Here is a 25,664-nt window from a genome sequence, read left to right as displayed (position 1 = left end):
CAAAAAACGAAGAAAAAAATCGAATTTTTCCTTCATTTTTTGACGTTTTGATTATTTAAACAATGTTCCGGACCTTTTTGAGTGGGAGGATAACTCAAATATTATTATGAGTTATTTTCAAGCGATTTCTGGAAAAAAATATGAGTCACCTCTCAACATCTAAATGTACTAATATTTTTACAGATCCGCCCTGGTCTATAAGTGATTTCTATCTCGCTGAAGACATTTCACAAAATTTCGAAAATATGCGGTTCTATACATTGCTCTGAAGTGTGTACAGTGTGTACAGCGTGTACGGCGATAAAGGCACGCGGCGAGTAGAAATATTTTTTTATTTAAAACTATTTTTTAGCAAGATAGAAACCACTTATCCTTTTCAAAATTCAAAATATTATTCTCACTTGTAATTAAAGGTTTTCAACAAAAAATGGCCAATAACTCGAAAAGAAAGCATTTTTTGAAAAATTACCAAGAGAAAAAAAATTTATTTTAATGAAATACGCATAAAAAATTTCATTGGAAGCGATTTGGAAAAAATTAATTTTTGTTTATAAGTTATTTGTTAATATCAATTTCTGGCCCACTTGGAAGAATTAAAAAAATATATAGAACCGAATAAAGAAGTTTTGGTGCGGTAGAAATATAAAAAAAGTGTCGGTATACTCAATTTCTAAGCTTCTTTTCAGTGGTAAACCGCTAGACTATTACATTATAACCAACTTAAAACTGAAAAATTGCTTGTATGCTAGTTTCAGTTTGGTAAAACATGACACAACATATAAGTAGATAAATGCAGTGAAAATTTTATAAAATATAGTTGTGAATGTAGTTATTGCATATAATAATCAACTCCTCTTAAATAAAGGTTTCCTCAAACCTGGATTAGAAAATTAGAGCTGTATAACTGTTTAGTACATCGTTATTTTGTATTGTTGTGTATGTGTATTTGGTTTAATAGACTTGATAGTGCATTAGTTGACCTGCTCCTTATGTAAACGTGTATGATTCTTCTTCCTCTCCTTAGCCTTCTATCGTCCACGTTTGGACATAGGCCTATCCCAACTCCTTCATCGACGTGTATGATTAGAACGACTACTTTCCCCAATAATTGTCTAAACATTTTTGACAATGAAACGACAAAATTCAATACTGTTCTAATGCTATGACATATTTCGATTAATTCAATATGTGCAGTTTTTTAATTTTCTTTAAATACGCAGTATTTTTGCACATTTTGTCAACCGTCTCAGGATTTTCTTCTTAGAAGACAAGTTGAATGCTATTTCTTGTGATAATATAATGGTATGGGTCTCTCTCGGTATGCACATTTATAATCAATGCACAAAGTTGTCATTTAAAACCTTTTCGTCACTCCATTTGTAAAACACTATGTTTAATCATCGAAAAAGACTGCGTGTGAGTTTTGTTTTATGACGCTGGAACGAAAGACGTAACTTCTAAGAATATATGTAATTTATATATCAATTTTGAGTTATCAATATATCAAGGCAGGAATAGTTTATTCCTGCCTTTCCAGTTTTATTCAATAAAAGAACACTGTTATCATGAATTATAATGCTGAAGCAGTGGCGACCGTAGCTCAGCGGGTACGGTACTGGCTTATCAAGCCGGACGACCCGGGTTCGTTTCCAGGCACAGGCACTAGACATTTTTCAATTTCTAATTTAACGGCCTCCAAAAAAAAAGGTGAAGCAGAAGCCCTCAACAATGGATATTATTATTAATGATCGCCTTACTAGCCTTATTTACATATAAACTTTACATACATTTATTTGACGGAACTAACTATTTACTATATCAAGAGCTGATATTCATTACAACAATCAAAAAATGAATAGGCCATAGGCACGCCTGAGATTATCTTAAGAAAACTATAAAGTTTTACGTTCAAAGGCATGAATAGGTAAATATTGGTATTTTTTAGGCTTCCTCGAAAATATGTAAAGTTTTGTTTGCAGCTTCTCCACTTGTTATGAAGTGATATTTTCCACTTTATCTCCATTTTACATACCAAGGTTTGCTACACACTATTTTTTCGTTCTTTATTTTCTTGTTTTTTTTTTATTATTTAGTCGTCGTACTTTCGCTCCTTCCATTATTTTACGGCGTTTTCTTGTATTTACTTTGTGTATTATATCCCCTAGCAACATTAATAATTCCGTAATGCATCTTATTTTATTGATTCCTGCAAGGACTAAATCTCCGGTTTATCTTTATTTAATAAACTGTTTCAGGTTTCTGAATACAGTCAAAGGGACCTTTGCCGGTATCACACCGCTTGAATGTGTTCCTCACGAAGTAGAACGAGTGTGTAGAGAGGCAACTTCGGACTTCGGTCAACTTTGGCGAAGTAACTTCGCCGAGAGTGTGGAACCCGTTTTTGAATGGTCCGATAGGACTGAAAACGTTCTGAATCTTTATAAATCCATTTTGGATATTAAAAAAAAAATTTAATAAAATTTTATACCATTTTACATTAGAAGTGTTTACTTCATAGTAAGTTTTTTGTTAAAATTCACTACAGAAATCGGAAATTAAAAATTTTAGCTCTTTTTTATAGAGAATTACGTCAAACAAACGAGTAATCCTCTTAGAAGGGAATTGAACATTCGGCGAGGGTGAAACAAGAACTTTTAAATTTAATGGAAGTCATGCCTATTTAAATAAGCTTAAATCATCGTCAGCAGATTGTATAGTAATTTTTTTTGTTACTGACGAAAAAGTATTTAAAATTCTCGACGAGCAAAGCCACCCTTACAGAGAAAAGCCGACCCTCACTAACGACGTAATTTTAATATCGCCCTTGGGAAGTACATAGCAGTAAAACTTTGCAATTTTCTTAAGTTTATTTTTATTGGCAGTAATTTTAAAGTGACCTAAATGCAGAATTGCATAATTAGAGGGTTGCGGCGGTTATTTTGAGATTAACAACATCAGTGCCACTTTGGAATATACATTGGACAACATTGTAGAACTGAAAATTTTTTTTGAACGTTGGTGACTGGTTAAAAAAAATTTTTGTTCTATATATTTAATGTTGTTAGCAATATTTCGTTATTTTTATACATATGACCATATTAGAACGCAGAGCAAAATCAGTTTCATATAAATCACTAGTTTTTTCCAATGTGGGAGAAACCTTAAGACCATTGAGTGTTAGAATAAATGATTATCAATCATACATCAAAAACAGAGACTTTGACAGATGCATTTGACAAACATGCCTGGGATAATTAACACAGAGTGCAATAAAAAATTGGAACAATAGTCCTGAAAAAAAAAAACAGACAGCAAACAGATGAAAATAAATGAAGCAGCCCTTATCTTACTTAAGAGCACACAGTAGCGATCAACAGGTAGCAACAAACGCGGTCCAAGATTGCGAAAGTTCTGCGAACTTCCAAAAGTGAGGCAACAGTGCGTCGGTAATTCGACACTGCCAGTGACGTTTATACATACTATCAAAAACAATAATTTTTAGAGCCCGCGCAGACTGAAGACTTTTTAGTCGCCCGATAGTTTAGTCAGTCGGCTTCTTAATCAGTACAGAGAGGTATGAAGATGCGCACATTACACCGATTCACCGATGCATATCTGTCTGTACTGATTAAGAAGCCGACTAAACTATCGGCCGACTAAAAATTCTGCAGTCTGCGCGGGCTCTTTTACACATAGGCGCGAAATGTTGCCAAGTCAGTGACGTTCGATTTCCTGTTATAAAAAAATCGATTTTTAGTAGTTCCAATGTGACACAAAATCTAGGCACGGGATAAAAAAGTTTATTTGAAGAAAGTGTATTTTTTTCTCTTAATGGCGGTACAGAGTCCTTTTTTCAACATTTTAGTTATAGAGTAATTTCCACATACTAACATATTTATTTCTAAAATTGGGTTCTGTACCGCCATTCTTTATTATATTACGAATATGTATGCCAAATATCTCAACAAAATATTCAAAATTAGAGCCGCAATCTTGGAACGCGTTTGTTGCTACCTGTTGATCGCTACTGTTTGCTTTTAACGAAGAAAAATGTGTAGCAAACCCATTAACAGAATGTAGCAGGCTCTGCTCTGGTTATTAACCAATACTAAAAGAAGACGTCAGCAAATAATATATCAACATGTTAGTTAATATATAAACAAAATAATAAGAGGTCAGAGACACATCATATACAATTAAATACATAAGCTCACAAAATCAGATATCAATTTAGGGTAAAACATCAGTCTGAGAATTTCAACTCAAAAACGTGGCTATTTTACCTACAAGAATGAGGCCAAGTAAGTCAACCGTCAAATTGGATACTGTGTTGCGCCAATTAACATCTATAGGTTAGAATTATTGCTATTTACGATTTTTTGAAAACTAGACAGATATACAGATTCGGAAAAATATAACGTAGGCATTCACTTTAAACGCTAGGAAGTGAGAAACACGTTTTTGAAACGGCGCGTAACGATATTTGCTCCCCCACCCAAATATCTTGTCGAAAATTTAGTAGTGAAAGTAACTCAAAAAAAGATCTTCAACATTGTTGCCAAACTTATTGTTTTTATTTGACCTGTCGTCTTTTTTAGTATTTGAAGCATGTGTTAATACAATCAAATTTGTTAAATTGATTTAAATGGCAGAAGTTTTGATTTCCAACTCCGAAATCGTTTCCGAAATACAAAATATTAACTACGTAATATTAGTATCTTTGTTAGATATCTAATAACAGAAATAATCAGAATCCAACAGAATTTTTTACAGTCAACAAAGGTCTACGACAAGGATGTTGCATATCACCGAGTCTGTTAAGATTTATGTCGCCAAAGCCCTTACAATATGGAAAATGCAGTGGAATGGGCATCCAAATCGACGACAACACCTGTCTGTACACCCTTCAGTTTGCAGACGATGAGATAATATGTGCAAACGATGAGATAAAGAAGATTTGGAATATATGACTCGCAAATTGAAGGAAGAATACGAAAAATGGGGACTGCAACTGCAGATGAATGTAGAAAAAACACAATATTTATGCCTAGGTGAGGATTCAACTGATATGATATTGGATAATAATCAGAAAATAACTAGCTGTGATAAATATAAGTATTTGGGAATTAATTTCAACAAGGAAGGTTAGGACGATGCAGAAATTAAGAGCAGAATAAATAAAGCAAGAACGATAATTAAATCATTGAACGGAGTTTTGTGGAGTACCGAGATAGGGAAACAAAGAAAAATGAGAATATACAACATCATGATTAAGAGCACATTGGTATACGGATCTGAAACATGGAGAATAAAGGAACACCAAAAAAGAAAAATAGAAGCTACCGAGATGGACGCCATAAGAAGAGCAAGTAGAACATCGAGATTGGATCGGGTTAGAAATGAGGAAGTAAAGCGAATAATGAATTTACAGGAAACGGTCGTAGAATGCATTGAGAAGAAACAATTAACGTGGTACGGACATGTTCAGAGAATGGGGGAGAAGAGACTGCCAAAGAAAATTATAAAATGGATACCTACAGACAACAGGAAAAGAGGAAGGCAAGAACGACGTGGATACAAGGAGTAAGACAATCAATGAGTGTACGAGGATTAGAAGATGAAAACTGCAATGATTTGCAGCAAGGCATCGGACAACGTCGGCGGACGTTTTGAACCCGAATTTATATATATGTTAGATATCTCGCTAATTTTGTAAAACTAATCATAAACTTTTTTCGAATCTGTATATTACTCAGTCTAGTTCTCCATAAAATCAAACTATATAATTTTTTTTGTTCTTTTTTAGGGAAGAACCTGTCGGAGTGACGCATAGTTTAAGTTTTATCATAAAACTCCTGCCCCAAGACCCGTTCAGCAGATTTTTCGTGACCGAGGCACAATTCGATCTTAGGGAGATAAAATTCTACACGCAAGTAAGTCATTTCCATTCATCACAACCAAGACTCATTTCACACATGAAAGAACCGCAGAGTCGTCGCTGGGTTAGTTTATATTCACTCGGTAGAAATGCTCTAATTTTTAACTGTCTGAAATGAAATTTAAGGTGAAGGGGATGTCTTTCATTGGAAATACAATTTACTGAGGATTTCTCTTAAAGAAAAATTAAAAGTTTATGCAGCATGCAAATTTGTCAAAAGCTTTAAACCCCTACTTAATTCAATAAATTATGCATTTACTATTATGCATCAACGATGATAGCATGTTTCGTGAATAATAAACAAGATTTCGATTGGACAGGAAGGTAAAAATGGACAAATATTCAATTACTGGTTTAAAGTTGAAAATATTGCAAACGTTAAAAACTAACAATACGAAAAATACTACACCATCGAGGAGCAAGGAAAATACTGATTTTATCGTCAACAATTACTGAAAGAAGAGCATTCAGTATCACAGAGCTAGATAACGAATGCATCAATGTTTTTCATTTATGCTTAAAATTTGGTATCCCATCCACATTTTGACATGTTTTGCGCTATATGAAGTAACAGAAATTAAAAGGTATCGCGAAGGTTAAAACATTGTAAGCAAGCAAGCATTGTTGCAAAATATTGCAAACGTTAAAAACTAACAATACGAAAAATACTACACCATCGAGGAGCAAGGAAAATACTGCTTTTATCGTCAACAATTACTGAAAGAAGAGCATTCAGTATCGCAGAGCTAGATAAAGAATGCATCAATGTTTTTCATTTATGCTTAAAATTTGGTATCCCATCCACATTTTGACATGTTTTGCGCTATATGAAGTAACAGAAATTAAAAGGTATCGCGAAGGTTAAAACATTGTAAGAGGTTTAAATCTGGTACATACTAACGTAATACAACAGTTATAAAATTAGACATATAACGCAGCGATTAATACAGAAATGTAGGATATCTACCAAATAATCTATCTTAAATTAGCCTTAGGAAATTTAAAATGTACTTCGGTATCATCTCTCTAAGCATGTCTCATTATTTCCTTATGTCCACTCCCGTTTCCTTTTCTAATTTGTTCCAACACAAAATGGGCAATGCTTACTAAAATAGTAATGTAATAAAAATTAATAGTAATTGAGTAAAAAAAAGAATAAAAACAGCATAAGAACGTGGAAAAAATGATAAAAACGGAATCGGAATCTACAAATAAACAATCTGATTCGAATAATGGGACAATAGAAGAACTGAGTACTGAACAATTTTGGTAAACTAGCTATTTAGAATATATACAGCTATAATACCTTCTGATAATGTTACGCCAGTCAATGGGAGCAAGAATAGGATATTACCTCCGAATTCTATCCTACTACATGAATTTTAATGAAATTTTGGGAATAGCCTCTACTTATCTCCTTATTCAAAGTCTACCCTATGCCGATGTGTGCTTTTATCTTGGGGGTGGTTCCCACCCCTTCGCAGGGGTGAAAAATTTTTTGGTTAAAATTATCACGGAATTCGCTAGAGAACCTAATTCTAAGCAAAAACTGTTCTATATTTTTTTTTGAAAACTCAATACATTTTGAGTTTTTCGTGGTTGAAAATTGGCCATTTTCATTGAAACATAATACCTTTTCGAAAGGTTTTTTGCGAATACCTTAAAAACTATGCATCTAACTAAAATAATTATATTCAACATTTTTGTAAGTTATAAAAAAACAAAGAGACACTTGCCTCCATAACTCTTCCAGTTATAATACAAAAAGAGATATGGTAGGTGAAAATAGTTTGTTTTTTGGTACATTCTCAAATTGATGTACTCAACTTGAAATAACAGAGAAACGGTCGATTTTAGGTGTATAATGCTACCAATACCTTTTATAGTGCTTGAAAAGACCTTTAAAATGAGCTATATTAAAGATCCAGTACATTAAAACTAAGCGAGATATGCTGCAAAAAAAAATGGATAACTAATGTGTTTTAAGAAAAAATGAGAAATGATTTTAACCCCCATCCACCAAAATGTAAATGCATCGTTTTCCTTCTACAATACCTTTTATTATAGTGTTATTTCTATGTTCAGAAAGTTGGACGGGTTTAAAATGAATGGTTTTTGAAAAAAAAAAAGATCAAATTAATTATAGAGAGCACTTTAAAATATTCTTAAAAATCTTCCTTTTTCTCCATGTAACTTGAAAATGATAAGAGATACAATAATGAAAACCAAAAAGGAAATTTTTATCTGAAAAAACCTTACATTTTTGTGTGGTATCTTTTTTTCGTATCACTTATTTTCGAGTTACATGGAGAAAAAGGAAGATTTTTAAGAAAATTTAAAAATGCGCTCGATAATTTGATCTTATTTTTTTTCAAAAACCATTAATTTTAAACCAGTCCAACTTTCTGAACATATAAATAACACTATAATAAAAAGTATTGTAGAAGGAAAACGATGAATTTAAATTCTGATGGATGAGGGGTTAAATATACTTCTCATTTCTTCTTAAAATACATTAGTCATAATTATAACTCTCCGTTGTATAATTCCATACACACGAATAATTTTTAAAATGTTCCAATAACAGAGTGAGCTTGTGCTCTATCTTCTAATTAAAAACCATTGCGTAGGTAGGTATGTATCGTCCAAATACGTGCTTCCTCCGTGCACTGTGGCACACTGTAAAAGTGAATCGTTCAATTCTTGTGATTCATTTCTCGTTCAACTGCGTTGAAGAGTGAACGCTAAAAGCAGGGGCGTCATTTGATAGGGTCAGGGGTTGCATTTGCCCCCCCCCCCGACCCTGAAAATGACTGAAATTTACAAAAAATACATCAATTTTCATCATTACATCATATATAATGTATTGTATATAATGCTTGCCCCCCCCCCAATCAAAATTTCAAATCCGCCCCTGGCTAAAAGTCAAAATATTGAGCATGTTCAATTCTTTCCACGCGATTGAACGACAACATTCAATGTCATGGAATGATTCACTTTTATGTTTACATGGATCAATTTGGTTGAAGCAACCAAATTGAAAGGCAAAAGTGAACCCAGTAATTTCGCCTTAATCGCCAAGAAATATACATACTACAAAAAACTAATACATTATATAACATTTTTTACCAAAAAAACTTCTTTCGTCCTGTTAACTAAACAAATATTCCAGATTTAATATTTTCGTATAATGTCTCATATTGTTTGTTTCCTTTCGTACCCGTACCAATGCGCCTTTATGGTAATATTTCGAATTTGTATGCCTGACTTTCTCTTCATTTCTACCCTTCTCAAGTGGGAACATTAAAAATTCTCGTGGCTCCACCACTGCGGAGCTGCACTGAATGCTAATGGTCTTCTGGGTAATCAGTTTTATTATCGATGTTTCTGGCGTTGCACGACATGTACCTACCAAGTAATACTTTTTATAATTGATTAAAAAATTGTATACCACACAATGTCAACACAAGGTATAATTAAAAAAAATTGAAAAAAAGAAAATATATCTAAGGTCACAATCGTAATTGGCAATTCCAGTTTTCATAAAAATGTCACTTTCCTCGTTTCTTTTCCTTTTCAATGCTTTTCGGCTTAACAATTGAGTGAGTGGGCGATTGTGTGCCCGGATCCTACGAAGATTGAAAAACTGCAGCATTGCCAACTTAAATTTTGTCGAAAATGTATTTCCGGTTGTCAAGTCGACCAATGGATAAAAGCAGGGCATGGTGCCCCTATTGATTGATTGACTATAGACCTATAAAAGCTTGTAACGCGAGAGTTCTTTTGTCGAACTTGATTGGCTTACTGTGGATGTATTTTTATGCTAGTTATAAACTATTTTTCAAGCAAATTTTGATCTCTGTTTTTCCTATGTTCATATATATTTGTTACGTTGATATATTAATTAGGGCATACTATAACCTAACAACTTTTTACAGTTTTAATCGCTCAAAACAGAGAACTGATACATTTTATAATCAAAATAATTTGAACAAAAATACCTTCTTAATACAAGAAATTTTCACAAAATTTAGTATAACACATCTTTTGGGCACAAAAGTTGCTTAAACCCTACATGGGACATACAACTAGATAATTTTAAAAAAGAATAACAGTGCACAAAAAAGAAAAATTACGAAAAATAATTCACCACTTCTAAACATATTTATCAACAACATTGTTGTAAAAACAACAATTTAAATCAATTTTATTTAGTTCCCGTTTTTGTATTTAAATATTCATATCTTTTGGGATAAGCTTGCGATGAAGATCTTAGGTGGTAAGAAAAAATCAGAATCCCTTAAACTCGCGTATAGTCCAGGCTGTATCGTCGTCCCCGTTAGGTAAATTATTCCGATTAGTTTTTTTTGCACAAACTTACTCAAAAGAGGTGCTCATAACAAATCCACAGGGTACCGGGAGGTGCCGCGGTCGGAAAATTGTTTTTAAACAAATTAAAAAAAATTTGAAAAACGCGAAAATGGCAATTTTTAAGACTTAATAACTGGATTAAAAATTATTATTATGAAAGTCAGAAAGTGACTAATTCAAAGTTTAAACCCCCCTACATGATCCTGAAGAAATTTGTGTCATTAATTTATTACTAAGCTGTTATTTTTAATTATTAACAATGAGCGCTAAGAGCGTATTGAGGCGGCCGCCAATGTGAGTGTGAGTAAGATGCGCCATTGGACTGCCTGAATGGTGTATCTTACTCGCACTCACATTGACGGCCGCCCAATACGCTCTTAGCGCTCAATGTTAATAATTAAAAATAAAAGCTTAGTAATAAATTAATGGCACAAATTTCTTCAGGATCATGTAGGGGAGAGCTTAAACGTTGTTTTAGTAACTTCCTGACTTTCATGATAATAATTTTTAACCGAGTTATTAAGTCTTGAAAATGACTTTTCGCGTTTTTCAAATTTTAAATCGCATATAACTCAACAACTATTGATTTTAGAGAAAAATCACAAAAGACCTTTTTGCTCAGAATGACTCAAAGAATCACGAAAAATTTGTCCGGAGTGAAAAAATTGACTTTTTGAATTTGTTAAAAAAAATTGTTTAAACAATTTTCCGAGCGCGGCACCTCCTGGCACCCTGTGGATTAAGGACCTCTTTTTGAGTAAGTTTGTAAAAAAAACAAATCTGAATAATTTACCCAACGGAGGCGACGACACAGCTGGACTATATAGTAGGGAACAGGTCGCTCCTCAAGAAATGCGTGTTGTTCTTCTTGCAAACGAATGGTACTCTGTGTGTTAGCGTACCCCCGCGCTCGATTCAACTCGGCATAAATAGAATTTGTGCGATAATTGATTATCTTTGAAATGATTTTAAAATAGGCTCTTTTTCGCTAAATTAAACCCGGTAATACAGACAATTTTATAACGCTTTTATTCACTTCGTATTAGTTGTTTTGTTATTTTTTTTTCTGTTATTAAATGTTCTCTCTTAACCGACAATTTTTAATTCTCTTTCTTCTCTTTAAGTACAACCTTATAATAAACGGTGCCATGAAGCCCGGTCTTAATATCGAAGGAAAATTGAATTGGTCCAAAAATATTAGTTGATGTTATCTTAAAGAAAAGGAATTAATTAACTTTTGTCAACCTTTGATAGAATTAACATCCTACCAAGCATACATGTTTTTAAATAGATGTCAGATAAATTGTCAGAAATATCTGGAATATGATTATATTGTGCGAATAACTTTCTATTTCCTTAAGATTCCTTAAAATCTGTAACTAGGACAAGAGCCACATTTTGACTCAGACATCAGCTAAAGTGCGAAGTTTCTTGAACTCTGAAGCTAGTTTTCTACGTCTTTAAAACACACCAATCCTCCCTCACCTGCTCATTAAACCTAAATTGTTTTTAGAAGCCCCTAAAGGTTAAAATTGGCAATTATTTAAATTAAGTACAAACACAGATATTTCTCGCCCTAAAAACCCTGTCGTCGGCTAATCATCTCGTTCTTTCGCTCGACAAAACATCGCAAACAAGAAAGCATCCCTCCTGACATAATTTGCGGTAGGGAATATTTTCGTAATGGGCCTAATCACGACGGCAAGAAAAGCACGCCTATTCCGAACAAGTTTACACCCTTTGGCCTCCAATTTGGTTAATTAACGATATTTCTGTGTCAATGAAGACGTATTAATTAACCCATCTGATCTGACTTTATTCCGATGAGACGACAGCAGAGACGAACTTGAAATTTCAAGATTTCCATCTCAATTGGTTTTGTTTTTAAACTTTTCAAATTAAGCGAAGTAGGTCAATGGATAAAACAGATACTTGAATATGTAATTACCATTTGCAACTTATTTTTTACAGATTTATATGAAATATAATTAAGTTCATCAGAATATGACGAAAATATTTCGTAATGTGAAAAATATCGAAAAATATCGATAAATTTTTAAATCATAATTAGAAGATAACATAGTTATGTTATTAGTAAACGAAAAATTATATGAAAAGTATATGACCGAAGACTAATATAATTAATGAGCGAATAATAATATTAATAACCTCAGAATAATAAACATCAAATTCGCTGAAGACATCGAAGAGATCGAAGGAGTTGGGATAGGCCTGTGTCCAAATATGGATGATAGAAGGCTAAGAAAAATAAGTGAATACAATATATAAGACTAAAACCTAAGGATCTAAGACCATACTACAGTCCGTCTAATTTACTTACCGTTGCACGTCATTATTTACGTTAGAGATCTAAGTTGACAATGTTGCCCAATTACAAAAAATTCTTGAATTCATTTTAAATCAAATACATCACACAATTTTTGCGGAAGTGGATTATACAGCAAAACAAATTAATATTCAATGTAAATAAATAAAAACTTTAGAAATAGAAAACAAGAATTAAGTTATTATCTTACGTTAAAGTACATAATAAAAACGGGTCTACCCCAAAATCCCGACAGCCAAAATCCCGACAGCCACAATCCCGACGGCCAAAATCCCGACACGCCAGAATCCCGACAGGCCAAAATCCCGACAGGCCAGAATCCCGACAGGTTTGATAAGTTTCTTTTTAACATATAATTACATGTATTTCTTGTTTTTGGTTTATGGCCATCTGTTTTTTATTTTTTATTACTAAACAAAAGTATTTTGTATTAAGTATTAAACAAAAGTCGGAATTTTTACTTATGCGAGGATTGTTGCATGTCGGGATTTTGGCCTGTCGAGATTCTGGCGTGTCGAGATTCTGGCGTGTCGGGATTCTGGCGTGTCGGTGTTTTGGCCGTCGGGATTTTGGCCGTCGGGATTTTGGGCGGCACCGAATAAAAACAGTACATAAATATAATGAAACAAATACTTATAGTAAAGAATATAAATAAATATGAAGTGTCATCACCGCAACTGTCAAATAAATGTTACCAATTTATGCCAAAATATCACCTTCGTTCGATTATAGTTACAGTGTATTCCGAACAAATGTGCTTCATAAAAACGCTTTATAATCCATTTATACAAATTAAATGAAACATATTATTGTGTATTTCTTTAAGTAAATTTTAAATATTTAAGTAAATTGGATGGAGTATACGTACATAGTATACAACAAGTGAATCTGATGTAGTTATTGTTAAGAGATATCATGTATTAAAGTGTAATACGCCCAAGATCAAGACTTACTTATGGAAAAAAATCACTCTTCTAGGATCCATTCTTTTGAGGTCGGAGGTCGGCCGTTTTTCTTGTTTAATGATTATGAGCCACGATTTCTTTTTTACACGTGTCTCTTATCCTATATATCTTCTCTTCTATTATCAATTGCAATTGCTCATATTTTTCATACTTAACTATAAATGTCTCAAATATGACGTTCTTGGTTAATGGAAAAAATAGTCAGATTGAGTTTGAGGCAGATCTAACAAGTGACGTTAATATTAAAACGAATGTGATCGGTCACGAGAGATACAGAAAGATAAAGAAGTAGAGAAACAATACTAGATGAAAAATGAAGACGAAAAGGAAAGGAAAATGGCAAAAAATAACTTTTCATGTCCAGGGCATCTACCAGATCTGAAAGTCAAGTAAATTTTATAACGTTTGTAGTAAACCAGTACAAAAACGCCTTCGTGTACAATGTACAATAAGCTAATCGGTTTATACCAAACGATAAAGGTTCGAAAACAAAAACGACGCAAATTTTTTTATTTTCATTGCTTCAAAGTCAACTGATATAGTTAAAACACAAAGTTCTAACAAAGTTCTTTAAAGATAAAGAAGATACAGAAGATACACTAAAGAAGAACAAGCGAAAAAAAAATGAGATCTATAATAACAGATATATCTGTAAAGATATTTATAGGGAACGATAAAAGCTGGTTTTTGTGTTCACTGTAAAAATAGGTAACCTGACTGCAGTATATTAATAATTTTGTAGAAAAAAATGATGATTTATGTTCATTTAACTAATACTTTCATTTTAACCCTCATAGCACCAAACGGGGCCCCAAAGAAACTCCAGCAAGTGTTTTTTTCTGAATAACTTTTTGCTTCATTTTGTCATTTTAATATGTGTCATTTTAACCTTTTTAAATATTAATTATATAACATTTTTCAAAAATATTTGTTTTATATTTATTTATTTATTTAATAAAATATGCGCTGGGGTCTTTTTGGGACCCCGCTTGGCGTTTAACGTTAGACATAAATTTAGTGCTCTTTCGACTTCAAATCTTTGGTCTTTTCTTTTTTAAAACTTCCACTTTAGAATTTGCAGTAAATAGTCCGATCTGGTTTCATTAACAGTTTTTCTCTGACATTTTTGGTTCGAGTCGAGGTATAGTATAGTCGAAACGGACAACCGTCAGAATGGGCAACAAAGTGACGATATCAATGTTTGGTATATGAAATTGTTTAAGAAGTGCTTAATAAAAATATGTATGTTTAAGAAATTGAAGATGCCGCTGAAGATATTTTAACATCCCATGAACCATTGTAAATTAGTCGATGGATATTAATAGGGTTAAAATAATTAGACAATAAAGATTACGCAAGGGAAATTAAACGTATTTTGTACTTTTAAAGACAAAAAAGCAAGTTCACTTGTTTGTAATCAACACCAAGAGAAGAGTAAAATATATGATCCATAAATAAAATAAATAATAACAAAACTTTATTATTTTTAGTGAAATCTTCAGTTTTTCATGTAAACTATTTTTTTTTCTAAGAAAATAAAAACTTTCAACATTGAATTTTGCACATGTTATTTAGGGCCTAAAGTAACAAAAAAATATATAAAAACAAAAAAGCCAATAAACAAACTGGGGTCCTTTTGAGACCCCGCATGGTAAACAACGTCGCAAAAAAAGCTTGGTGCTCTGAGGGTTAAAAACTGATTTATACTGAAAAAACTTTTTTACAATCTTTAGTAACTACTACTCAGTTATAAAGCACCAGTTTTTATTTTAGTATCAAGAATAAAACAAAACTTAGCAAAAAACGTAGACTCATACTTTTCCTGTCAATAGTGCTACAATTACGATAAATATTCAACACGCGAAGTTTCCACCCAACTGTTTTCAATACTTTATATCAGCGGTTCTCAATCTTTTTGAGTCGTGTACCACCAAATACTTTTTATTATTTTTGGTACCACCTAACTGAAATACCTATCTAACTAGGTGATCTAATTAACTATAATAGTGGTGCTGACTTTGGCTGTTTTTGAGTTTTGTGTACCACCTCAAATAATGATATGTACCACCAGTGGTACATGTACCACAGTTTGAGAACCGCTGCTTTATATCATTGCAGTAAGTATAAACGATCTACGATCCTTCTCTAAACGGCGTGAAGCAACAATAAAATGACTCATTATCATTAAAATTATAGCAGTATCGACCATTCTTTCTATGCAGCTGAAATGAATTAAAAATGAAGTCCATTAAAAAGATAAATGCGTGACACATATACAGTGACCGGACTCAAACTAAAGTTAAATGAATAAAACGGATGTATTGCAGGAGGAAGTGTGTAATATTATTATATTCATGTATTACTTCGGGAAATATAAAGGAATAAATTATATAAATACCTATAGTTTTCTCTACTCGTACATTAGGAAGAAATTATCAATCACTCCTTTTATTTAACGAATACACAATGTTCGCTGACGCCTACGAAAAGTGTAACTCCGAAAAATGCCGTTAAAAGTAGAACTTTCAATGAACGCCGCGAAAAATATTATTTTCGATTATATGATTGTAAAAATTATAATCCCAAATAAAGTGTTAGCGAAAAAGTTTATTTTTTGAGGAGTATCGGCAAAAAACATCATTTCTGTTTGTGGGTTTACGAAAATTATAATTAGTAAAAAGTTCTCAGAAATAATTGTTTTCGTCGGCAGAAACATAAACAGAAAGGGAAATAATTTTTTTCGTCGGCATCTATTATAAACCAAATAATATTTTCATTATAAATATTTTGGGAGTTATAATCTTCGCGGACACGCATATAAAAAAAAATTGTAATCGCCAATACTTATCAGAGTTATTATTTTCACTGGAAAGGTATTAAAAATCACATTAATCATAGGTACCAGCGTGTTATTTAACTAATCCCGAAATTTTACAAAGGTTTTGGAAAATTTTATTTGTTTATCCAGTTGATTTATTTACACTGATAATGACCGACTTATCCATAGTTTACGGAATAAATATGTAACTAGCTATATTGTATCTTCCGCTACAAGTCCAGACACCATTTGTGTCTGCATTTGGTTGTATGTATATCTTTGTACAATAGAAGTGTAGATATACGACGGAGATGCAAGGTGGACAATGTTAATAACTGGGTAAACAAACAGCTAATGACCACATAAGCCGAATGACAACAAATAGAGTAGTAAGGACGGCGAGAACCGGTTCCTCAATAGGAAGACGATCAGTGGGAAGACCACGAAAACGATGTAATGGCAACACACTGAAGGCACATTGAAAAAACAGACAGAGTCATGTCTACACAAAAAGAAGAAGAAGAACAATCTTTGTACCAAACCCTCTCCTTTCGTTAAACTCCAGAAAGAAGTCTTATGATAGTTCTTAGAGCCCTCTAGAACTCTCCATTTGTTTTTATGGCTATGTTTCAGTCACTTTTGAATTTCATTTCTAGCGGCAACTTTCGTGATGACGCAGAATGGTTTTTCTAGAGACTTCATGTGGCAGCTAGTCCGCTACTTCGTTCCCGTGGACTCATAGTCCATGTGGTGAGACCGCTCCCGTCTGAAAAAATTTCTGATTTGGTTTCTTTGCGGATTCCTATTCAAAAATGTTCCCTTTAAACAAATCTGAAGGGTGCCGGGCGGAATTTTTGGGCAGAAATTGTTTAAACAATTTTTTTAAACAAATACAAAAGATCACCTTTTTTGCTCTGGAACATATTTTTTTTAGGTTTTTGGGTCATTCTAAACAAGAAAGTTATCTTTTGAAAGTTATCAATTGATAGTTTTCGAGTTATAAGGCCATTAAAAATCTAAAATATGCGAAAACACGCATTTTCTAGGCTTAAAAACTCATATTTAAAATAGTATTTTTGAGGTTGCCAAGTATTTATATTACAGTTTAAACATTCATTTTCAAGATTCCGAAGAGTGATCGGGTCTAACTTCAATTTACACCGTTGTAATTTAATTGTTAAACATGCGTCTCCATACGGTTTTTTTTTACCGGTGCGGCGAGCTCTATTTTAACAATTTCCCATTTTCCTCTGAAAAATATTTTTTTTAGATTCTTTGGGACATTCTAAATAAAATAGGTTTCTTGTCATTTTTCAAAAAAGATTATAGTTTTAAAGTTATAAGCGATTTAAAATCCGAAAGAAAGCGAAATATTAACTTTTGAGAAAAATTACAAAAAACCGATTTTATTTAGAATGTCTCAAAGAATTTAAAAAAAAATATTTTTCGGAGGAAAATAGGAGATTTACACCGTCAAAAAATCGGATGGACACGCATATTTAATAATTAAATAACAACACGGTGTAAATTGAAGTTAGAACCGATCACTCTTCAGAATCTTGAAAATGAATGTTTAAAGGACAATTTAAGTACTTGGCAACTTCAAAAATACTATTCTAAAAATATGAGTTTTTAAGCCTCAAAAATGCGTATTTTCGAATTTTTTAGATTTTAAATCGCCTATAACTCGAAAACTATCCATTTTTGAGAAAAATCACAAGATACCTTTCTTGTTTAGAATGACCCAAAAAACCTAAAAAAAATATGTTCTAGAGCAAAAAAGGTGATCTTTTGTATTTGTTTAAAAAATTGTTTAAACAATTTCTGTCCAAAAATTCCGCCCGGCACCCTTCAAATTTGTTTAAAGGGGACATTTTTGAATAGGAATCCACAAAGAAACCGAATCAGAAATTTTTTCAGACGGGAGCGGTTTCACCACATGGACTATCATGCCAGTCTTTATCATTCCGTGTCAGTTAATTAAGTTAATTAAGGAGATCATTAATATGACATGTTGTAATATATTATGGGTAATATTCAAACACGGCCTCAGGCGAGTTGAGTAGATTAAACAGAAAAAAATAATTGATAATGGATTTCAATAGGCTTCCGTAGATGGCAAAGTCGGATAAGGATGAAAAGATCACGGAAGAATGTCTGGGTAGCTCATAGTGACATAGCTTATTATCTTTATCAAGTTAAAAAAAACATTTAGGTGGTTCTAATATATCCATTTTGTCAGTTGAATTGCTTATTAACTTTCTTGCTTTGTAGCTCATTCGTTCTAAACATCAAGATAGCAATGTAATTTTGCAGAATTACATTCATTCTTTGCTTGTAAAATTTATATAAGACGTAAGGAATATCCTCAAAGCGACTTGTTTGTATGAATATTTATAGCGAAATATGCAGCCGAGAATAAAGACTTGAACGAGCTAGAACTTTTTCTGGGAAACGAGTTAAGCTGTCATACATCACTTTAGAAGAATAGGAATATATAAACTAATAGTCCAGTTACTACAGGAATAAAAAAGGTACAAACGAAGAGCTGGAATGACAAATTTGTAATATTATTGTCACAAATTTAAATCTTATTAAAATTTATTCTATAATATGAAATATTTTTTGGAGCTATCAGCAAATTGGCTAGTGGACTTCTTTTATTATGTAATTATTATTCAATTCCTAGGAACTTCCTTAGGCAGATCTGTTATATATAAGCTGTCAACACACGATATACCTTTAGTGTATCTGATCCTGGTATACCAAGTCTATTGTATAAAGGCAAAACCGGACCTTCTCACTGTAAAATTTCTAACGAAGTTGTTTTACCGTGCTATGCCTGTAGGACTCTGACTGGGATCATTGGGAACTATTTGGGGCAGAGACAGAATTCGCAACCGTGGTCACTTTTTCCCCTGTATCATGCATCTCCTAGATACGTTGGGATACACATGTATGTGTATTTGCGTGTGTATCATGTTCTCAGTGGATTCACGTGTGTTGGTTGGGTTGTACCTTATTCACATCTATCCTATATATCCCTAGAATTTTCTCTATTAGACCATTGTGACGAGAACATCCACCCCCTAGTCTGTCCTGCTCGTACTCGAGACCTCCTACTCAGTAACAGAGTAAAAATTGAGAAAGCATAATATGGTATTGACAGTCAATTTGAGGCATCGGAAAAGGATGTCACTAGTACCTATCTATTATATGACACGAAAACAAAATTTTCAAAGATTTAGTTGGAATACACGTTTAGATTATACAGGTGGAGATTAAAGATATTAGACGTATAATACGACATGAAAAATTAGTCCAAATTCTAAAGACAAAAAACATAGACAAAAGGGACTTACGAATAATAACAAACCTTTACTGGAATCAAAGAGCGCAAATTGTAATAGATAACGAACCCAGTCCAGAAATTAAAATCAGGAGAGGAGTTAGGGCAGAGATGTATTATGTCTCCATTACTCTTTAATGCATATAGTGAAGCCATTTTTAAAGAAGCATTGCTATCTCAAAGTGAAGGAATAATAATTAACGGAAGATCTATTAACAACATAAGATATGGAGATGACACCGTGATTATGGCAAGCTCTGCTGAACAACTCCAAATACTACTAAACAAAACAAACAATTTCTGTGAAGAATATGGACTAAAAATGAATATAAAAAGACCAAATACATGATAATAACTAAGAAAACAAACATACAAACAAGCATACATTTGGGAAATGTACCGATAAAAAGGGTTGATAAATACAAATATCTAGGAACCTGGATTTCGGAGAAAAATGATCAAACAACAGAAATAAGGACCAGGATAGAAATAGCAAGAAATGCGTTTGTAAAAATGAAAACAGTTCTCTGCAACAAAGACCTTAGCTTAGAACTGAGAGTAAGAGCTTTGAGATGCTACGTGTTCTCGATACTACAATATGGACATTATGGACATACTACATTGAAAGCTGGACATTAAAGCAAGAACACATAAATAAGCTACAGTCATTTGAAATGTGGTGTTACAGAAGGATGCTTAGAATAGCATGGACACAGAGGAAAACGAACACGGAAGTATTGCGAGAAATGGGTAAAGAATGCGAAATAATAAAAATAATAAAAATAAGAAAGTTACAATATCTGGGACACGTAATGAGGGGACCGCGATATGAAATGCTAAGACTGATAATACAGGGAAAGATAAGACGCGGAAGGAGTATAGGAAGAAGGAGAGTGTCATGGTTAAAGAATTTAAGGGACTGGTTTAGATGCAGTTCTATAGAACTCTTTAGAGCAGCGGTGGATAGAGTAAAGATAGTGATGATGATAATATCCAACCTCCGATTGGGAAACGGCGCTTGAAGAAGAAGGAAAGTAAAATACAATCAGTACTTGGTGAAGACACCTAATATGTATTCCTATACTCCTATACATAAATGGATAAATGCATAAAATTATATAGGATACATACAAACACTATTATACTCTTCTACATAATTGTTTTTATTTTGTTATTTAATACTATTAAGTATTTTTTGTCGATTTTTTAACGATTCCTCTTAATTTTCAGGTGGTTCCTGACCTGGATCTATTTAGACAAAACACAGCCGACGCCGAAGACATACGACTTCCTATTCCAAAGTGTTATTATGCCCATTATACGGCAGGTAAAAACTTTTTTATTAATAAAAAATTTAATGTTCTTTTCATCAAACCACCATAAACCACCAACTATAAAAAGAACAAGATCCACTGAACCTCACATTAAAAGTATTAAAAGAGCATACCACGAAAGTGATTCACGAAGGTCGCATATTTGTGGTCAAAAAACATGGCTGCAAGGATGATGGTAGTTTTCAGAAAAAATGTGCATCTTAACTGAAGACCTATTACAAGAAATGATTACTCACGAATTTTTTGTCTGAATTCCAACATAGAAGATATTGATTTTATTATACATTCCTACAAAATCGATTAACAATCCATAAATATTTAACGTAAAAATGAATCAAGTAAATAGAAAATTGTTCTATTTATTGTTGCAAAATAGGAGGAATTTCTGCTAAAATTAAAACGAATATGATATCTTGGGAGTATTGATACCAATTATTCATTTATTTATGATCGATTTATTGAATGTTAAAACATAAATATATAAAATAATAATAGTCTCCCGTTTTATACCGCTAACACAGTTGCAGTGGGATTATAGCAGGGTATTCTGCTGTCTAGGGCCTTCGGTATACAAGGAAGGTAACAGGGCCAGTGCTACGCTTCAACCGCCTATTATTACCCCTGGTTTACCCATGGTACTCATTTTATTCAGGCTGAGTCGACCTGGGGCCTATAGACATTTTTAAAAATGTTCTCTTGTTCTTTGTGTTCTTGTCGGCGCTGGGATTTGAACCCCGGCCTACCTGCATGGCAGTAATGACCGCCTGAGCTACTCCGGCCCAAGTATTAATGAGAGTAAGATAATTACAGTAAGAAAGAGGACTCAATTACCATCTCCTTATCCAACCAGCTCATCGTGTAGTAAAAGACCAATGATGTACCTATCTAATGAATTCCACTTTACTGGAATCAGCCACAGCAAAATGTTTAAATATGGATACAAAAAGGAGTAATACAATCTAGCGAATAAATCAGAATTCTTTTGTGAAATCAGCAAAAACCAAATGTTATAAGTAATAGGAACAAAATGGCTGACAATGAGACAAATACGCTTTTACTGTGAGGATTCACAAGAAATTTGAAAATATTTTGCACTCAATCTTTGAAATACATGAAAGCATGTTCCAACGAATATAATTTAAACATTTACAGGGCAGAGGGAAATGATATAAATAATTTGTCTTGATGTTGAAGTGACTTTTTTTATAGTGACATTAATTGTTCTCTATAGAAAAATGAAAAATTGTCAAGACACGTGAAATAGATCTCGAAGAGTCAATTTACTTAACAAGGGGAGTCCGTTATACCAATGTAAACATTTCATTTAATTATAAAACAAAACTATATTTTTTATATTTCTACTAACCTTTTATTGATATCATATTGGGGTGGAAATTTCATCATTTTCACCAAAAATGATATTCACCAAAATAATCAATTTTGCTGTTTTTATTATGACATTCGCATTGAATTATGACAGCGTCTGTGCGAGGTTGCCAATTTTTGTCGTAAGTTTCAAACATTTTAAATGCTATAAAACTTTTTCACAACGTGAAACAAAAATAAAACAAAGTTGGTTTATGTTTTGCTTGTATTCCGACAAAATGGCAGGTGTTTTCTATTATTGATTACACAAACAATGCAGAATTAATCTAATATTTGCAATAGGTATGTTGGATTTTAAAGAAAAATTTAAATGTAAAATTCGAAATTGTTTACATTTGAAGGGTCAGAGGGAAAAACGATGAATGTCAATTTTTGGTCATTTTGCGATTTTTGTGCAATCTGTTAGAGATTACTACTAGAGTACAGAAAAAGAGTACTATCAACCTGCAAATGGCCAAGGAGAAATAACGATAAGAATCGTCTTAAAAACACGTCACAAGATTGGACGCAAAGGGAAAAAACAATGAATATGTAAGTGTTTCTCATTTTATCGAAAATGCTTCCAGTTAGACATTCATCGTTCTTGGGTTCATGGGTACAAATTAAGCCATGGTTTTTCGGTGCAGTAAATGTAAGAAGATTTATCCTATATACATCGGTATATTTTTTGAAATACTGCAAGTACCCGTCAGAACTCATCATCATCATTAATGACGTTACAACTCTTCGTGAGTCTTTGCTGCGTTTACTATTGCCTTTCACTTTTGTCGGTCCTGTGATACTATTTCCCATTGCCTCACTCCCATTTTCTCCATATCTTCTCTGACTGCATCTTTCCTCTTTTTCTAGGCCGTTCTACAGGTACAGATCTTCTCCCATCGGGCCTTTCCCAAAACACATTTTTTATAAAGCGATTGTCGTTAATGCGTTTCACATGCCCTGCTCATTTGAATCTGTCAGAACAATATTTTATATAATGCGGTTTTAGGCTATGTTTTTTAGGTTTTTAGTCAAATGCTAGAAGGAATCTGAGGATCTAAGGATCCCAGTTAGGAATCTTAAGCAATTTGAACCTTGATCAAGTGTGTTATTTGTGGTCATGTTATCACACAATAATTACAGTCTGCCCGTTTCGCTGGTGATTCCATAAATATAATATAAAAAATGACTTTTTCCTTCTCGTATGTATGATATAATTTCATCTTTTTGTTTCAGGAACTAACGATCCAGAGCCGACTCCCCCCGAATCCGTCCTAGTTTTAGAAAACATCAAACCCTTAGGCTATAACAGCGCCGATTTTGCACGAGGCTTGACTTTACGTCAAACGAAATCAGCCGTAGAATCAATCGCTCAAATCCACGCCCTGTCTCTGTGCATTAAAGTGAAAGAAGGAAAACCTATTACAGAACGATACCCGTTTCTGTTTCAAACAAACAGAGCATCTGACTCATACCAGCAGCTGGTAGAGCGTGGTCTGCCGCAATTATCTCAGTTTTTGGAACGAAGATCAGGCTTGGAGGAAGTGCTAGCCGCTTTGAACGAGCTTAGATCGCATACTAAAGATATAATTGAAAATTTGTTGGCGCCTGAAGAGCCTATGGCTCTTATAACCCATACTGATTTTTGGTGCAACAACCTTATGTTTAAAGAAGATGAAGATAATTGTATATGCGCAATTTTAGATTGGCAAATGGTGACTTATAGTAGACCAACGAACGATTTAGCTCTACTGCTCAACAGCAGTGTTCCAGCCGAACTGAGAAGACTACACACCGGGTCTTTATTGGACGGCTATTGGGTATCTTTGGTAGAAACCTGTAGAAAACTGAAATTAGACGTAGAGAACGAATTAGGTTATGACAGAAAAAAATTAGAAGAGGACTTTAGAAAGTCTCAACTGCTAGCTCTTTTACTATGCATAGGATCCGTCGATTTGGCCATCGGTAACGCACAAATGGAAGAGAGATTGTTAGAATTGCTGAAAGATCTATTCGAAGAAGGCTTGCTCAACGCCGATGTAGCGGCCAAGGCTCAAAACTAAGTGATATTCGATGCTAAGATTTTCATTCTTGTAATACGCATTCTTTGAAGTACTGGTTGTGACTTAGCGAAACGACCGTCATCTTGAAAAAATTAACTATCATTTTATTAATTATCATAATGTTTTATTGTAGTTATTTAGTGGCTTATTAAATGGTTATAAACGCAAAAATTTGTCTATAATTTAACATTAAGTTTAATAAGTAAATACTACTAAGATTAAATCTGTCAAAATTAATTAACAAACTTATATTTTCTCTTGATTTTTTATGAAACGCACCTTTTATCCAATGTATAGCATACATATAATATGTTTAGCTGTTGGTCTCACTGTCTTCTGTTTTTTAGCCTATTTGTCATTTATTCATCGAATTCTAAGATTTATTTGGACCCAATAGTTGGTGTAATCAATATCTGTTTGTATGGCGATCGCAACCTCCTTTTCTAACCGTATTCTAATCTTATCAAACAATTTTGGGATTTATTTTTTTTTATATATTTTATATTACAGTTGGTACATCCAATCAGCCTAATATTTAAGTGACCACTAATATGCAATTGATACACTGAGCCATTGCTATGCATAAAATCCTTCTTCTAATGGCGCTACATCCAAAATTGACGCTTGGTGTCCTGTAATTTTTGATTTCAACATTGGCGGCACTGCACCACTAGCCTCCAAGTTCTGATGTCCATTAAATGTTTTGTCGTTCATTATACTTTTTTGAATTTCCTCCTAAATGTTCCCTCTATATTTCTGTCGTCTTTTTCAATCTGCGTGACATGATCTTAATGTAATCAGCATGTCAAGCAGCAAATTGTATAGTGATTAATTTGTTTATTAGGAAGGTTGGTACTTCCGACGTTCAGTTGTCTGATGACATATTCAAGTGCAAGGTTGGAAAGTGTTTAAGCCAGCTCGTCGTCTTGTATTAACCATTTGTTTATATAAAGCAGGTCTGTCGAAGTCGCAAAGTCTTGTATTATACTATTTAGTTAGTGGAAGGTGCACAAAGCCAATTGGCTTCAGTACGATCCTGCGGACGATGTAGAACGCAATCTGCGCACAAGACACCTATGCCTTGGCGCGATCATTTTGATATTACGGCTTCTTC

The 25,664-nt window shown here is 33.2% G+C and overlaps 2 protein-coding genes across 6 annotated transcripts in view; one reads left to right on the top strand and one right to left on the bottom strand.

The window, feature by feature from the left end:
* LOC114346146 (uncharacterized) overlaps positions 1-24,721 on the top strand; it is a 30,397-nt gene extending 5,676 nt beyond the window's left edge. For both annotated transcript variants that reach the window (XM_028296938.2, XM_028296945.2), the window contains exons 3-5: positions 5,807-5,933; positions 21,019-21,115; positions 23,724-24,721. In XM_028296938.2, coding sequence (XP_028152739.1) covers positions 5,807-5,933; positions 21,019-21,115; positions 23,724-24,550 — 1,051 coding nt within the window. In that variant the 3' untranslated portion in view covers positions 24,551-24,721. The remainder of the gene's footprint in view (positions 1-5,806; positions 5,934-21,018; positions 21,116-23,723) is intronic.
* The window catches only part of LOC114346117 (E3 ubiquitin-protein ligase RNF19A-like), a 500,767-nt gene that overhangs the window by 48,298 nt on the left and 426,805 nt on the right, over positions 1-25,664 (bottom strand). The gene's annotated exons all lie outside the window — the stretch shown is intronic.

The sequence above is a fragment of the Diabrotica virgifera genome, chromosome 1 (assembly GCF_917563875.1).
Source record: "Diabrotica virgifera virgifera chromosome 1, PGI_DIABVI_V3a".
NCBI lineage: Eukaryota > Metazoa > Arthropoda > Insecta > Coleoptera > Chrysomelidae > Diabrotica > Diabrotica virgifera.
Note: the sequence above shows the minus strand (reverse complement) of the source record. Positions and strands in the feature narration are given on the sequence as shown.